The 17,412-nt window shown below is 41.1% G+C and overlaps 1 protein-coding gene across 1 annotated transcript in view; it reads right to left on the bottom strand.

The window, feature by feature from the left end:
• Positions 1–2,620: 2,620 nt before the first annotated feature.
• LOC134538813 (RNA-binding protein 28) overlaps positions 2,621–17,412 on the bottom strand; it is a 39,539-nt gene continuing 24,747 nt past the window's right edge. The window contains exons 8-12 of the mRNA XM_063380315.1: positions 13,266–13,440; positions 12,703–12,920; positions 11,113–11,262; positions 9,865–10,206; positions 2,621–2,915 (exon numbers count right to left, since the gene is read on the bottom strand). Coding sequence (XP_063236385.1) covers positions 2,793–2,915; positions 9,865–10,206; positions 11,113–11,262; positions 12,703–12,920; positions 13,266–13,440 — 1,008 coding nt within the window. The 3' untranslated portion in view covers positions 2,621–2,792. The remainder of the gene's footprint in view (positions 2,916–9,864; positions 10,207–11,112; positions 11,263–12,702; positions 12,921–13,265; positions 13,441–17,412) is intronic.

Raw genomic sequence — 17,412 nt, 5'->3', positions numbered from 1 at the left:
TAAGTCGCTATCATTTAAATACATAGGTCCTTTCCAGGTTGTCAAGGTGTTGGGGCCAGCGACAGTAGTGTTGAGAATGAAGAAAGGTAATAAAATGATCAACGACACAGTGTCAACACGTCATTTAAAGCGAGCATACATAAACCGACAATTCGTGCTGTTATCAGAGTGATAATGCTCGGCCTAGTAATAAGAATAACGATAACAATGTGACAGTAAGGCAAGACAAATATATAGGATACTGATATAGCATAGTAGAGTATGTATGAACCTTATGGCATGTGTTTTATTACAGGGGGAGGAGCCAATCATGGAGTTCTTTCAGGGAATTTGGCATCTAGTCATACTCAGCATGTTTGCAGTCAGTGTCGTCAGTAACAATATGCCTAGCCTTCGTACTTAAGCGTGTGTGTATTGGGAAATATATATATATATATATATATATATATAAAAGAGTAGGTAAGTATAAGGATACAACAAGACGGCCGCAAACCCGTTCCAACCAGCAGCCAAGGTACAAGTATATATGAAGAAAAAAGCACCTATATAGGTGAGGTAAAATAGTAAAATAGTTAATAAATCCTTATCCTATAAAATTCCCTCGCCATGGTACCAATTTTCACTCCCGGGAGTTCACGTTATGTAGCGCTACAGTGGACAAGAGTTAAGGGTCGACCCGTTTTTGTACAATAAAATAATGGTATAAATATTGTAGATAAGTGTCCATGTCAATAACTTACTGAGATTTCGGATATGAGGAGTAGTTTAATAAAATAAATTATGATATTAGTAATAGTTAATACAATAAATTATAACTTACAGCTTATAATACAGGAGGATGACATATGCTATAGATAGTAGGGAAATGTTATTAATTAGATATACGAAAGAAAATGATATGTATGTATATATATAAAATAAGAACATAATTATATGGAAATTGTTTTTATGTCTCCATACAAAACTTAATTTTATATTCCTTTTGTGTCAAAGATATGTTTCTTTTAGATGATATAATTATTTTTCCTTCCTTTATCAATGTGTCTGTATATTTTTGTTGTCCAAAGCGGTTTGTATTGTAATTTGTATATTTTGTTATAAGTTTGTCTTAATTTTGTTTTTGTATTTATAATTTATTTCACCTTATTTTATATATTTTGTATGTAGTAGTTGTCTTGTATGTCGTGCACAACGTTTCGACTCACTTTGAGTGTTGCTGTGAATGTAACATTGGATAAATAAATAAATCCATGATAGAGTAAAATTACAAAAAAAAAAAAAAAAAAAAATCTGGTTACCACACATATAGTCAGAGTATGTTCATATGAATTGTATTGATATATTTATAATACAACTAACATGTATCAAGTTGTTAACACGTTGATTATATTAATTTGTGTTTTGTTATGTTATATCGGTTGTAAAAAAAAAAAAAAAAATCAATGTAATCACAAATCGGTACCCTCAGAATACTAAATAGAAATGTTATAACAACTATAGAAAGTCTCGCTGTCACACCACGTCAGGAATGCGAGTCGATCCGCGTAACCGACCGCGAGAGAAGAAAGGACACGCGGCGCTCCGAGCGTGAAGGCACCTACAGGAAGATCGGGTCCGCGGCCGATGCATCAAGACACCTACGTTCCCGCTCCAAGATGCAGTTCCAGTGTCCTCTTGAACTAGGCTGAGGACAGCCTCTTAATCCAACCAGGGGGAGAGTGTTATGACTCGCTCTGAGCACTCTGGCAAGCGGCTTCGAGGCTCGCCCTGAGTCAAACACGAGGTGTCAGCAGTTTCAACACCGCCAGCGAAACAGCGACGCGAGTCGCCGAGGGCCGACCGCCGCTGCGAGAGAAAAGAGGACAACACGGAACATCAACACGGACGCGGACGGAAGAATAAAAACGACAGCCACCGTCGAGAAGGGGCTTCTTCCGGTCACCGGCGACTGGACGGCTGAAGTCGTGACGCCGGAACCACGGAGCGCCGTGTCCTCGGCCGCCGCAGTCCGTCGTCGAATTCCTGCCGCGAGCGCGACCCAGCACAGCGTGGGTAAGGAACCTGCCGAGGTGTGGTAGCGAGGCTCCCCGATAATTGTCTAATTTGGTGACCGCTAACTCTATAATAGTACGTGACATTAAATCAAGTCTCTATATTGAATTGCCTTTCATTGTTAGTCTTGAGCCCCCTATCACCCTGTCTTAGAATAGTAAATAATTAAGATCATCTTTAGGTTGAATCATAACAATGGGAGACTTTTGTGGTGAAACAAAACACACAGCTTAGTAGATATAACCATTCGATTTAAAAAATTGTTCAACATCGATGTAACAAAATATCAGGTAGGTACGGTTCAAATTAATAATTTCACAGTTTTCTCAACAATATTAACAGTGTTTAGAACTTTAGCCCAATAATTTGCTGAATGCAATCACAAGCATGCTTGATGATTTCACAACCTGGTCTGGTACCTTTGGCAATGAGAGACATCGTATACACACTTCAAAAATATAATTTTTTTGGGAAGAAATAATATATTAAAAAACTATTTTACACCAAAAAAAAATTTCTACATTTCCATAAGAAACCACTAAGATTACAATGAAACATTAAAACAGTGTAAGCTTATATTCTTTATTAAGCTGATGCAGCAGATGTACATAAACCTGCGGATTATCCGCAGCCCTGCTCCTCTTGATTGCGGACAATCGGGGTTGTACTGTTTCTCCCTCAACTGGACGCCAAACACTCGAGTCTTCCTCAGTGAGTCACACAGAGCCCGACTGGCATGCTCACTCGTACCACTTCTTCATCACAGACGCACTCGACAGGTTGCGCTTATACTTCTCCACGAGCTGGTTGAACACTTCCTCCGCTTTCTGCTCACCTTTCAACTTCCCCTTCTTCTGTCTGACCTGCAACAACAAACTCGATGAATTAGCACGTGTAACATGCGCGGAAGGCTGAAACCGAATAAATAGAAATTTTAAAAAAAAATGGGGAGTGGCCGTGTGTTGTACGGGAATACGTGTACGTAACAGGTAATATGTTCTATACAAAATATAAAATACACTATTTTTTATTTAACACTATATATTCACTGCAACTATTTCACACTAATGTTTTATATATGCAATCGATAGATTTTGACGAGAGCTGACGATTGTAAACGAACGTCATAGCTTCTCAGAGTCAAAAGTTGTACTAAACGGAAATCTCGAATTGCAGCGAAATTACCTCAAAATGGCGGCGCTTCCCCCTCCACCGTGCATGATGCGTCACAGTCCTCACTCAGCGTAACGAATTCTTTGATCCTGTGGTTGTCCAGAGGCGTAATTAAATTTTGGATGGAGATGATATACCGTATTTACTCGCATTTAGGTCCCGGCAATTTTACCAGATTTGATGGGGGAAAAATGAAGTGCGACCTATATGTGAAGAAAAAATTTATAAAATTTTTGAGGAATTTTTTTTGCAATACAGTAGAATCCCGCCGATGCGACCCCATTCTGATGCGTCCATTCCGTTTATACGACCATTTTTTGAGAAACCGTGAAAAATTTGAGCAGAGAAAGTAGAAAATTTGAGTAAAATCTGCTGAAAAACAAGTCTGTTACACTTTGTTGGGCGCTATGTGTTCACGCTTATCTTGGCGAGAGCTGGGGTCAGTGACTAGCCGAGCTCGGCGCGTCCACTATCGCACGAAAAGCCGTCTCAGCTGTCATGTTATCTTACCCGCCCGCACGAAAAGCCGCTGTGGTAGCTTCTGCAAGAGCATAAGAAACTCATCCGGCCAGGCTGGCGGCGGCGGCTTGACGTCATACGTGACGCGATGCTTACCTCTCCCATTCCCTACTAATTCTTCAAGGCTCATCCCTACCAGAGCCAAAAACCATGTAAAAACACCCTCCTCCCCCCCCCTTTTCCAACTAACATTTCAACACATTCTCTCCCTTATTTATACCTTCTGCATGAGAAACTGTCAGCATCCTCCTCCCCTCCCACACTGCGTGCGGCAAAAGCCAGGTTGTATAGTCCATTCTCGGTCAAATAAATATTTTTATGGGCTTATACGACTGTGCTTCGCCGTTAATAAATACTTTATAAGTTTAAGTTATTATGATACAATTTTTTTATTAGTCACACAGCAGTTTCTGCTGAAAAATTACTAATACCTCGAATTTTATTGAATATAAAAATTTAGCAGGGCCGTAAATATATTCATTTTACTGCATAGTTACTTTTCCATCTGCATTCTAACGTGGTTTTTTTTCTATTATTTTTTTTTTTTACGCTGTGAAGGGTCGTGGAAAAGATAATTACTTGAGCTGTCAAAATAAACATCGCTGACAGCAAGGGCGGGAGCGCATCCTGTCGGTCTGTCGCTGTGATTATCTACTCCAAAAACATGTCACAGCATTTTAGGATAGCATTGTTGTTATATCTTTCGTTTAGAGCCGAATGTTTTCTACCTGATCCACACAAGTTCCTATGCCACGTTTTGAACGAAAATAACAACCAGCCGGCTAGCATAGCTGAACTTGCATGACGCGAATTCACTTAGCGCCAAAAAAAAAAAAAAGGTAAACAAAGGGCGATGTTGCATTGGATGGCAAACAAGTATAAAAAGGGAAGGGGAGAAGCAATGGTTTCCCCAGCCTCAATTATCTGTGTCGGGAAATTCCTCACACGTCAGACCAATCGCACGTTTAAAACGCAAACCGCTGTAGATATAAAAAATCATAACAGGCCTTTTTTATTCAAAATTAAATTTACTACAACTTTTATTCTGTACATTTTTTCAATACAAAGCACTGTTTTCGAGTTATAGTCTACAATTAAGACTTTTTAAGAAGTCAGGAATCTAACTTGACTTCTATTTTCTATATTCGGTTATTACGAGTACTTGTTGTTACAACAATTTATCACGCTATTATCAGCTCTTGTAGCAGCGGAGTTTTACAGTACCCGTTAACACTTTTAGGAACGGCGCGCCGGCCGTTCGCGTCATTAAATTACCGGTGCGACCTATATGGGGGGAATCTTAAATACCAAATTCAAGACCTCAAATTATGGGTGCGACGTATATGCGATAGCGACCTATATGCGAGTAAATACAGTATGTAGCTGCAACACCAAACTCTATCCCCCGATTTTGTTATCATTGGTTTTTTGAATTGCCTCCCACTATAGAAGAAATTTTAAAGACATATTCACGTCAAAACTAATTTGTATTTTTAGGTAATCAAAAACCACTTTTACTTCATTACTAAAACTTAGCCTTTTTACAGGCAGAGTGGACGTAACAAAAGATGTTCTGAGACTGTAAAAAAAGTAACTATTGATAATACCTAGTTTTACAGTTGTCATTTTTGAAATAAATTAAACTCTGTCCCCCCAACAATTTTACAGGGAATCCTTTTATCGCAGCCAATCACTGTCAACTTAGGGCATTCTATAACGTTTTAATACTATACCTTAATGGGGCTAAATCTTCAATAACAAACTACAATTAATTGTAATCAGGGCTCGATTTTAGCGCCTGTCCGCCTGCCCGGGACAGGTAAAATCTCGTCCGGGCAGGCAAAATAAAAAAGGCAACTGTCCGGTGGACAGGTGCAACTTGTGACGCCGAGGTTATTCGCACGCACTAATGCAGCAGAGGTGATTAATAACATTTATGCGACCGCGACCGCAAATAAAACATCTTTGACAATATCTATAAATAAACAATAATAGCTGCGCTTTTGTGACGGACGACTCTGGCTATTGTATACCGCGGGAAAAAAAATAGGTTTTGTACAAACCGTGCTGAAATCTTCTGAATCATAATTCTTAAAATCTTACGTTCACGTCATGATTCACATAACATAGTCGTATTCGTATGCTAGAGATGCAAAACGTCTCACACCGATTATGTATGTTTTTGTTGCCATGTTTTAATATTAATTTCGTTGCAGTGCAGCCAACAATTACGTAATTTACCGTTGTTTACTTTCAAAATATAATTTTTTAAATTTATTGTCTTTATAAATCGCGACTTTACTAATTACTTGCTCTACTTTAATATAGTTTGTTAACAGAAAAGCGTTTTCGCGTGGTTAACATTTCACGGCGTACTCCAGATGCAGGTGACAGTGGCCGCAGTGACTGAGACTGCTTGAAAATTCGCCTGTCAACTGTTGCATCAAAAAATAAACATTACTTGTTTACAGAGGACACTGTAATCTTTTACAGTTTATCTTGTTACGGCGATTGTTTAAGTATTTAATTAACTGCGTTACACAATGTGGAAATTCATTACTGGTGCTTAAAAACCACCAGAAAAGAAAAGAAAAACGGACGAGGACAAGTCAGAATATAATGTTAAATATGACAAAATCGCCCGGTCCCGTACCTTTTTAACGTCTTGGTGTTCCGAGTTTCTTTGGTTCGTTACGACACAGAAACAAAACAAATGTTTTGCAAAGTCTGTGAAACGCATTCAAAATCATCTGGATCAGAAGTCTATAAAGACAGACTGGCGAAACTGTCTAAATGATGATACACTGTCTGCCCTCATGCGTGTTCAAATACAGTCACCTTCTGAAAGTGAGTTTGATCCAGCACCAGCAATAAATCTCTGATATCATAATGTTCAGAGAAAACGTTGACCCTTTCAGCCTCCTTATCGAAGATGTTCAAGACAGAATCAGCCAAGTAATTCGTGCAGTGACTCGTCTGAAAATGATGATTAAATAAGGATGTTAAGTGTGTGATAAAAATAGGTGCAAAATATAGCAAAAATCCTTTTTCCTCACTTTTTCAGCGACTTTGAAATTTTTTTTATTTGGGTAAAACAGCGGACAGGCAAATTGGATGGCGGACAGGCAAATTTTCGATTACACCTGTCCATTGGGCAGGTTAAAATATTCCTTAAAATCTAGCCCTGATTGTAATCGAAAAATAACGGTTGTCATGGCCTTTTCAGTTTTCTTTATCTCTATCCCTTGAAGACAAGCGACAGTGTGACTGCCCTCGTTACTGGCTTTAGCAGGCACCCAACTGTATTTTTAAATTCTAAAGCATGTTGTAATTTCAATTGCAGATGTTTATAGCCCATACTGTAATACACAGATGGGTGACTAAAAAAATTATAATTTGATAGTCAACTTTCAAACACAAGCTACTGGTAGAAAGCAACATAGAATTTGCGCCAATCTTCTCCAACTAGCGAGGCGGTACAGCAGCAAAGCCCTGGACTCCTCACATTCCTTAGATCCCAGCTCAGCCAAACCTGATTTCAGTTTCCTGCAATTTCCTGAAATCCCTCCATATAAGACAATGTTTAGACACAAAATACAGTAAAACCTTTTTGTTGCAACCCCATTTATTGCGACCACCTTTCTATTACAACCCGATTTCGAGGAACCGTGAAAAAATTGCCGAAAATCCGAAGAAAATCGGACAGAAAATAAGTTTCTTGTGGTGAGTAGCGTGTTACTGCGTTTCTCTTGCCGAGTGCTGTACTGCCGAGTGCTGTACTGCCGTAGGCAGCGCATATCTAAAAATAGATACCACTTCCTGTCGACCGCTGTCAGAGCTTGACAACCCCCATTCCACGTCCTTTTGCCGGCAGGGTGCAGATAAAGGTTTTTGTGGCAACGTGTTTACGTTTAGCTTTTTGCGAGTGTCTAGTGTGGTACGCAGTTAAGGCAAAGCTACCTGCTGGATTTCTCTTGATTTTGATTACTATCGGTTGACAATACACAGCGACCGACTGGATGCACGCCCGCCTCGACTTGTTTTAACTGCCGCAGCGATGTTTATTTTGACAGCTCAAGCAATGATCTTTTCCTGTGGGTTGATAGAAAAAGGTCGCTTCACCCAGCAAAAAAAAAAAAAAAAAAAAAAAAAAAAAAAAAAAAAAAAAACTACGCCACTTATTCCCCACACAGGAAACACTGGCTGCCGTCTGTCTCGCCCGCATTTATCTCGCGCGAGCAATGAAGCGACCATGCATTGGGCCGTTTTATGCTTTGTTTGGTGACAGCAGCTTGATTTTATTCGGTATATTCCTTTTCATAGGACCCTTGCTATTAAAATACATTTATATTTAAGTTTGAAAGCTTGTAAATTCCTTGCCAAAGATGACTGAACTCGAACTTTGTGTGAAAAGTGACATATTTTGACCCCTCCCTCACGGCTTTAGTACACCATTCATAATAGCCCAATTTTATGGGTGAAGGGAGGGTGAAACAAGCATTTTCTCACTGAAGGTTTTTCAAAGGAAGCGAAGTTGGGGTGTTATAAGGGAGGACACTAGATGGTTTGTGTGTCTGGGAGGGATGAGCAAGCCTTGAAGAATGTTACCGAGGGGAGGGAGGAGTGAGCTTATGCTTCATGAATTATCATTAACATGATGTGTAATTTTTTTAGTGTGTCAAATTTCTCTGCTACAGTATGTTGTGTTACTAGTGGTCAGAAACAAAAATTTGTATGATTGATTGTCCCATGTAGCTGTATTTGTTATTTGTATTTTGATTTAATTCTTTATTAATTTATTGCTATATGTAATTACAAGTCAGTATTGTTATATTATATTCCTATATTTTTAAAAAGCATTTTTTGAACATCACACACTACAGGATTTAAAAATAATAATTATAAATGCTATATAACAAAAAAAAAAATGCTATAAAGTAGCTTTTTAAATGCTATTTTTCATCTTCTCTACTTATACGTCATGAAGCCGTTGCCGCCAGCCAGCCGGGCGAGCTTCGTGTGCGCCCACTCGTGTTGCAGAACCTACCGCTGCCATATTTTTAAAGGAAATGTCCCATTATTTTTTTGTTATTCTTACATGAACATTATTGGAAGTATTAAAGACGACACAAAAAAACGCTGTGTGTTAAAATTAACAGATTTTAATGATCTTTCATTAATTTTTATTTATTTTTTTCTGATTTTCACATTTTGGTCAAAATGTCCAATTTTTTGACGGTTCCCGAGAATGTATTTGTAAAATCACTGCTTCATTAAATCCGGGGTTCGTGACATCGGGGTTCTAGTGTATTTAACTGTGGCAAGCAGAAAACGTACATGTAAACTAACCAGTAAAAATAAACTGAATTTTGACATATTTTCTTTAGAGGTGGCCTGTAGGGCGACCGTCTAGCATTGTGAGTGACAGCATCCTGCCATTGTACAGCTGGTTTCTTAGCCATTAGCGGTTTGGGAAGGAGGGGGGGGGGGGAGGGGGTTGAAATCAACTGAGAATTTCTGAAAACATCTAGTACGACCCCCCCCTCTATTACAACCCTATTCCTGGGAACCGTGAGGGGTCGTTTCAGAGAAGTTTGACTGAAGCAGGTTTTACTTCTGGTCTAATTTTGTTTTTAAAACAGGATATTTCCGTATTATCGTTTATTTATTTTTTTTTACAAATCATATTTATTAATAAAGATATAAGTGGTGTTATAAAACAAAATTACACTTAAAAAAAATTTTTTTTTTAAATCTTAAGTAGACAGTGACCATCTTTTTTTTTTTAAAAATTAGATGCAGGAAGTAATTTTTCTCTTATTACCAACATTATATTGTGCCAAATTGAATTTTTATTTAAGGGGTGAGAAAGAGTAATTTCAAAATCATCAGTCTTGTTTCGAAGTACCGGTTTGCAAAATTTCATCAGGCTCGGGATGAAACAGTAGATTTGTATGAGAAACAAACGTGGCACCAGCAGGTAACTGCTCCCTGATGATGGCAACTGCAATGTCGACCGAAACGTCGGTGAATTATTCGCCAAGAAGAAGCCAGAAGCCGAGCTACTCCGGACAAGTGCGGTGAAGGCCCGCGAACGTCACGGCAGACGACGAGGCTCACCGGGAGCGCGGCGGGAGCCTTGCGGCTCGCCTGCCTCGCCTGCGCGGCCCGCCGCTCGTCCTTGCGCCGCCGCTTCTCGCGCCGCAGGGTCTCCCCGTGCACGGCCGCCTGCGTCCTGAGGTTGAAGCGGGACCGCATCTTCACCCGGCCCGGCTGCGCGGCCACGCCCGCGAACGCCTCGGCCTCGGCCTCCGTCTCCGGCCCCCCCTGGCGGGGCGCGCGCTCAGGCCCGGGACGCTCCCGCCCGGCCGCCAGAGGGTTCCTGTCGCGGCTCTTGGCCAGCCGCCGCTGCCGCAGGTTCAGGATGGCCTTGTTCTCGATGGAGAACGACACTATCGGCCTCTGCAACACACGGCGCGCACAAGGGCCACGTCTCAGAGGGAATCCGCAATAAGAATAAAACAACATAAGTATACTTAAGAATAAATATAATATGACATAGTAGTAAACTCAACAAATAATGTAATCACAAAAATCAAAATTATAAATGAAATTAAAAAAAAAAACATAATTTTCCTGACTTTCTCTTGACCGAAATTTCAAATTTTCCATCCAAACGTTTTTTTATAAAATAATTTGCCTATTTTGCAGATTTAATAAAAAATTATCAAATCTATTATTTCCCACCCCTGTAGATATCTACATAGTTACATATCCACATTCTATATTCTCTTTTATATTTAACTAATATTAGATAACAAATATTCAAAATTTAAAAAGAACCTGCATATGCCGTTTTAAACTGCGTACTAAACTAAAATGCTGTCTGAAAGAAATTAATGCTTTCTGAACCTAGATGATGGCAGACCAGAGCATGACGTTTTCCTTTCAAGTTGCTACCACTGGGGAATTTCCATGACGTTACCAAGATTTTTCCTGACTTTCTACAGTGTGGACATGTTTGATATTTTTAAAACAAAAAATGGCTGCGACACAGAAGTAATCAAAAATGCATTAACTCGAAAATATATTTTTAAAAAATTTTTAGAGTAGGCTAAATCATTTATAAGTGTTTAGCGTATATTATTGTCGGACTTGTAAACCTTTACAAGAGAAATTATCTCAAATATTTAAGTCTTAATTGTTAGCTGGCCGCATCAAAGTGGAAAAATTTAATGACGGACATTAGGACCACTGTGAATCGCTCGGCTCGTTGACGGACGAGATGGATCATTGCAAGTACAACTCAACATTACATTCGGACAGCTGTGCGTGGCGGTAAAACGCACAAAGAAAGGCGTGGCCCACCTTGGCCGCGGTGAATATCCTGGGGTTGTTGTTGATGCTCCTCAGCGCTTGCAGAGCTGCCTCGTGGCTTTCGAACGTCACAAAGCCGTACTCCTTGGATCTGCCGACGCCCTGCGCGTCCACGTCGCGCAAGTCTCTCATCACCCGCGCCTGCAAACAAACCAGCGCACGCCTCTTCGCTACCGCTCAGTACATGCGCTAAACTATAAACATGAATTTTTTCAAGTTTCTGATACAAAGCACCAGACACATCTCTGCACAAAGCACAACGTTTGTACTACAATTTTAATGAAATTTGTGTTAACTAACATACAATACGAAACACGCGAATTTATTTGAATAAAATTTAGTCTTTTGTAAACAATATTATGTCCACACGTAACCAGACATTACTTGTTATATAAATGACACAAGAAAATACTGACTTATAGCATGGAAACAAAAGTGGGAAAACAGGTCCAGAAAGGATAGCTGGATTAAATAAATACAGTTTTCTTTTTTTACCTATTTCCAAGTAGCCCCCATTCTGCTGGACAACCAAAATGTTTACTACAGTCTTAAAAAAAAGGTGACAAACACAGTATTAAACCTAGATGCCGACAAGATTTATTCTGTTCCTGGTATTAAGTTTTTACATACTTTTTTTTTTAATTTTGCCCCTTGGCATAATCCATTTTAAAACGTTATAGAAACTAAAGAAAACCATAACTTCTAAAGTTCTACTCAAGTAGAAAATAATCACGTTTGCTCTCGGCTGGACTTAAATCAAATGTTTGAATACTGAACTCAGTTCCAGGCGACACAAAAAATTTGCAGACTCCTCCATCAGTAGCATACGAGAGGAGAGGGGAAGGGAGGAGACATATCTCCACCCCCCCCCCCCCCCTTGTGAAAACCTAAAACATATCTATCATTCCCACCAACATAAGGCAAGAAATTGAAAGCAAACATCAATCAAGCGAAGAGGTTCTATTAACCCATCCCTCCTCCCCCATGCTCACCCACACCCACACACAAACACACACACAAACCTCACGAACACGCATGCAAGCACACACCCAAACCTTTGAATATATATATACTGTATAGAAGTCGCGAGTGGATAGGATTTACTCTACGTTTTTCAGGAGCGTATGATGAGCAGCTTGGGAACTTCGCCGCTGCAGGGCGCTGCCGTAACATCCTGTATCGTCTTGGGTTGTTATTTGCACGTTAGAGCACAGCACTGTCGCCCGCTGTCATTCCCCCGCAACCCCCCCCCCCCCGCTCCCCCCCAACATTCACTGCAGCTCAAGGTCGTTCAATGGGAGTTTGTGTGTCACAAAGCTGTAGGGATGAGAGTTGGGGCAGAGGGTGGGTGGAGGACAACGCGTGTTTGAGGGAGGGTGGGGAAGGGGAGTTTGAAGAGTTCGACACTTGTCCGCCAGGGACCACCACAAGTCGATGCCCTAGAGATGGTGGCGATTGGCGGCGGTGAATTAACCGACTACCTCGAAACCGTATTAGAAATTTCAACCTGGGCTGGCAACTTCTATACAGTATGTATATTCAAAGCCCAAACTAAACCCTGTGCGCGCTGCTGTCGCGCACCTCCTTGATGACGGCCCCCGGCGGGGCGTGCTGCGAGAACAGCCCGCGCAGCCCCGCGTCGTCCCAGGAGGAGGGAAGGTTGTGCGCGACCAGGCGTGTGCGCGACACGAACATGTTGAGGTTGCGCAGCATCTGGGTCTTCCACTGCTCCAGCTGCAGGCGCCGCGCCATGTCGGCCGCCGACACGCCCGCCGCGGCCGCGCTGCCCGCCAGCACCACTGCAACACCGTCTCCGCCGCCTCAGCACGGAGCTCATCGCGTTCATCGGACATCTGTGCATGTCTCCACTTCTTCACGTTAACGATAAACCAAGCCAAACCAGCCTTTCTGTTTACACAACGACATTTGTGCACGTCTTCACTTCTTACATTAACGACATTTGTGCACGGCTTCACTTCTTACATTAACGATAAACCAAGCCAAACAAGCCTTTCTATTTACTGGTAAAATTATATATAATTATGTGAAATGTCATTAAGCTTCAATCAAGAGCAACACATTTCAGTGACTTTATTTTTAGCCGAATGCGACCTCCGGGGACAAGAGCGACTGGGGCGACGCACCTCCCTCCTTGACGAGGTAGAGGTTGCGGCTGTCGTGGTTCCGCGTCGCCTCCTTGCGGCCGTGCGCGCGGTCCTGGATCTCCTGCCGGGGCAGAGCGGGCAGCACCTGCAGCTGCTGGCTCCCCAGCGACAACTGCCCGCCAGCAGACAGGCAGCGCTCCGCACTCTCCTTGCCCTGCGAGCACACCACCCTGCCTTGCCTCCCTCGCTGCTGGCGTGGAACAGGGAGGCGCCATTGACATGCAAACAAGTGTTTTACAATACCTACCACGTGCCCATGGCAACTTACGGAGCAGAGGGAGGATTAGAGCAAGTGGAATGAAGTTTATGAGGAGTACCGTATTTAATCGTGTAATGTCCGCCATCGCATAATGTCCGCACATTTCTTTTCAAATACTTGAAATTGAATTTTTTAAAATCCGCATAAAGTCCGCACCAGACACAAAGCAACCTCGGCCACCCCTGAAAGGCACAGTAACGGGATGGAAATTTACCGACGCTGTCTCAACAATGCTTTGACCTTGAGTTGTTCATTTCTCCGGAGCGGTCGCTGAGAGGGTTTTGTAGCGTGGTGAAACCCTTCCGGACTCAGAAACAACTCGCACTCCACTGCGCAGCTGCCTGCGACGTCACGCGAGTTGCAAGGGGATGGACTATATATAGCACAAGCCAGTACACATCCCACGCGCAGATGCGCGGACAAGTGAGAGAAGAAAAAAAAAAAATGAGTGGTGTCTTCCACTAATCGTCGGCACCCAATTATCTCGACACCTGTCACATTTCTCACGTCCGCTGCGGAAGGTCGCCAGTCACCAGCGCTCTGCGAAGTAGTGTGCCGCCGTTAATATTTTTCAACTGGGCCGAGGGAAGGGTGCCAATTTTACGAAGCAGCGATTTTACTAATGCAATCCGCGGAACCGTGAGCATACGTGTAATCAGGGTACTAGTAAACTAATTATGAGAGAATAATTTTTTTACTCTACACAAAACATGTAAAATTTTGAGGAAAAAAAATTTATTTTCGGACTTCACCTCATAACGTCCGCACCCCATTTTTTTTGGTCAAAAATGTAGCCACATTACTGCTGACATTATGCAGTTAAATACGGTATGTTGGTAAATTACAAGGCGAGACAGGATCTGTAATGAGATGGTTCGAGTAAAAAGGCATGAGTATGGGACTTAAATGAGGTCAGTGGAAAAGCAACGATGAAATGGTATGGCCGTGTCCAGAGAATAGGAAAAGGGAAGTTGCCTAGAAAGTACCCAGTAAGAAGTCCTCGAGGAAGTCCTAGAAGGAGGAGGTGGGAAGGGCAGATAGTTGAAGGATTGCAGGTGAGGGGAAAAGACTGGAATGTAGTGAAGGAAGAGGAAAAGTGGAGTCACAGGGGGTGGACTTTGCTGACCTGGCCGCAGACTGGAAGCAATTTGTTTGTTGTTGTTGTTGTTGTTGTTTTGTTGTTGTTGTTGTTGTTGTTTTGTTGTCTTTTTGTTTTTGTTGTGTTGTTTTTGTTGTTGCGTTGATGATGATGATGTTGATGATGATGGTGATGATGGTGATGATGATGATGATGACGATGATTATGATTACATAAAAACTTTTGTGAATTTTTTCATGCTAATTATTGATACAACCATTATCGATAATTTATTAGTCTGTATTAGTACAGATCATAAAAAAATTATAAAATTTAAAACCCAATAAAATATATGTGAAACCACTGATGAGTAAAAGGAATAGCACAATAATTTTAATGCAGTGCGCCTCAGATTACAGCAAACTATAGTTGGGTGCAGTGATCAAAAAAGGTATGAATATATGTTTTTAGACAATTTCACGTTTAGTTAGTAATTCTCAGACATAAAAACTGGAAATAATTTAGAGCCAAGATGTTATAGTGTTATAAAAAAGTGGTTTGGTCATTAAAAATAGTGAACTTTTATTGTCATCCTTAAAAATTAAATCACATGTACGCTAATAATAAGTATACATATATCAAGCGCACAATTAAATTGATCAAATGCTTCAAAATTACATGGTAAGATACTTAAAATGTGTACATAAAAGAATTCTAAAATGTGTACATAAGAGAATTCTACATACACTGATGAAAGTTAAACAAAAAGCTAAAACTAAAAAATGAAATATTTATGAATCGTAGAATCCTGCCGATGCGACCCCCCTCTGATGCGTCCATTCCGTTTATACGACCGTTTTTTGAGAAACCGTGAAAAATTTGAGCAGAGAAAGTCGAAAATTTGAGTAAAATCGGCTGAAAAACAAGTCTGTCTGTTACACTTTGTTGGGCGCTATGTGTTCACTTTATCTTGGTGAGCGCTGTACTGTAAGCAGGCAGGCATACAAAAGACGGCTAAAAATAGATACCACCCCTCTAAACTGTCCACGCTAGCCAATACCAAAACTGCGCGCATCACCTGATAGCATCTACGCGTGCGTCTATTGCCGTCCCGGTCCCGTGCCTTTGTCTTGCGACTGGTTAGTGTGATGTGACGTCGCCAGGTGTTTGGTTCTCGGCTATTTTTCTATAACATCGCTGACTTCGCACATGCGCAGCTAAACAAAAAAAATTGCGTGGAATTATGCTATACACCTCAGACTTGCATACCCCGAAAAATGGGTTCCGATAAATACTCGCGCTAAGAGAACTCGCGTCACGCGAGTTCGGCTATGCTAGCCGGCTGGTGGTTATTTTCTTTCAAAACGCGGCGAAGGAACTTGTGTGGATCAGGTAGAAAACATTCGGCTATAAACGAAAGATATAAGAACAATGCTATCCTGAAATGCTGTGACATGTTTTTGAGTAGATAATCACAGCGACAGACCGACAGGATGCGCTCCCGCCCTTGCCGTAAGCGATGCTTATTTTGACAGCTCAAGCAATTATCTTTTCCACGGCCCTTCACAGCGTAAAAATAAAGAAAAAAAAAAAACATGTAGGAATGAAGACGGAAAAGTAACTATGCAGTAAAATAAATATATTTACGGCCCCGCTAAACTTTTCTACTCAATAAAATTTTAGGTATTAGTGATTTTTCAGTAGAAACTGCTGTGTGACTGATAAACAAATTGTATCATAAAAACTTATAAAGTATTTATTAATGGGGAAGGACAGTCGTATAAGCCCATAAAAATGTTTATTTTACCGATAATGGACTATACAACCTGGCTTTTGTCGCACGCGGTGTGGGATGGGAGGAGGATGCTGACAGTTTCTCACGCAGAAGGTTGAAAAGGGAGGGAATGTGTTGAAATGTTAGTTGGATAAAGGGAGGGGCGGGAAAGATATCATGAGAGCTGAGACGGCTTTTCGTGCGATAGTGGATGCGCCGAGCTCGGCTAGACACTGCCCGAGCGGCATTCACACGATGTATCTGACGATGCGGTGACACCCCGAATTCTCTATTGCGACCATTCCGTTTATAAGTCCGTTTTCCGGAAACCGTGAGGGGTCGCATCAGCGGGATTCTACTGTACTTAAAATGTGTACATAAAAGAATTCTACATACACTGATGAAAGTTAAAAAAAAAGCTAAAAATAAAAAATGCAATATTTATGAATCAAAAAACATAATGCAATGTTAAAATCCCAAAATCTGTACACTTGTATGTTTACTTATGATGATTCTCTGTACACCTTTAAGTATATCTGTATAGAGTCAGCTATAAATTGTGGTTATTAACTTTCAAAAAACTAAAAATCGAAACTAAATTCAAATTTTTACTTAAAACTTGAAACATATTATTTTAATTTTTTAAATAAAAAACTCATATTCACTGTTATTTCCCTTTTATCGCTATTCACCATATTACTGCCCTTGTGTAGTTAAAGAAAACATTATATTAATATTGTAATAAAAGCACCTGGAAGCTGCTAACCTAAGCCGAGCTCTGGAAAGTGGGCCGCCCTGGGAGGACGCTGAGAAAAGCGCTCTCTGTCACGAAGACGGACACTGTTATACTGGTCGCGTTCGTGGCTCCGAGGCGGGAAGAAAAATAAGATCTAATACTTGCCTAGCGAAACCACACCAGGCTATCGGTTGCAGCGCTAGGAAAGCGTAGCAGGACCCTAGTAGGAAAGATCTGATCAGGAAGAACAATGGGCCCCAGGGGCATGGTGGGATTAGT

Source organism: Bacillus rossius, chromosome 14 (assembly GCF_032445375.1).
Source record: "Bacillus rossius redtenbacheri isolate Brsri chromosome 14, Brsri_v3, whole genome shotgun sequence".
Lineage (NCBI taxonomy): Eukaryota > Metazoa > Arthropoda > Insecta > Phasmatodea > Bacillidae > Bacillus > Bacillus rossius.
The sequence above is the reverse complement of the archived record's forward strand: the minus strand, read 5'-3'. Positions and strand labels throughout refer to the sequence as shown.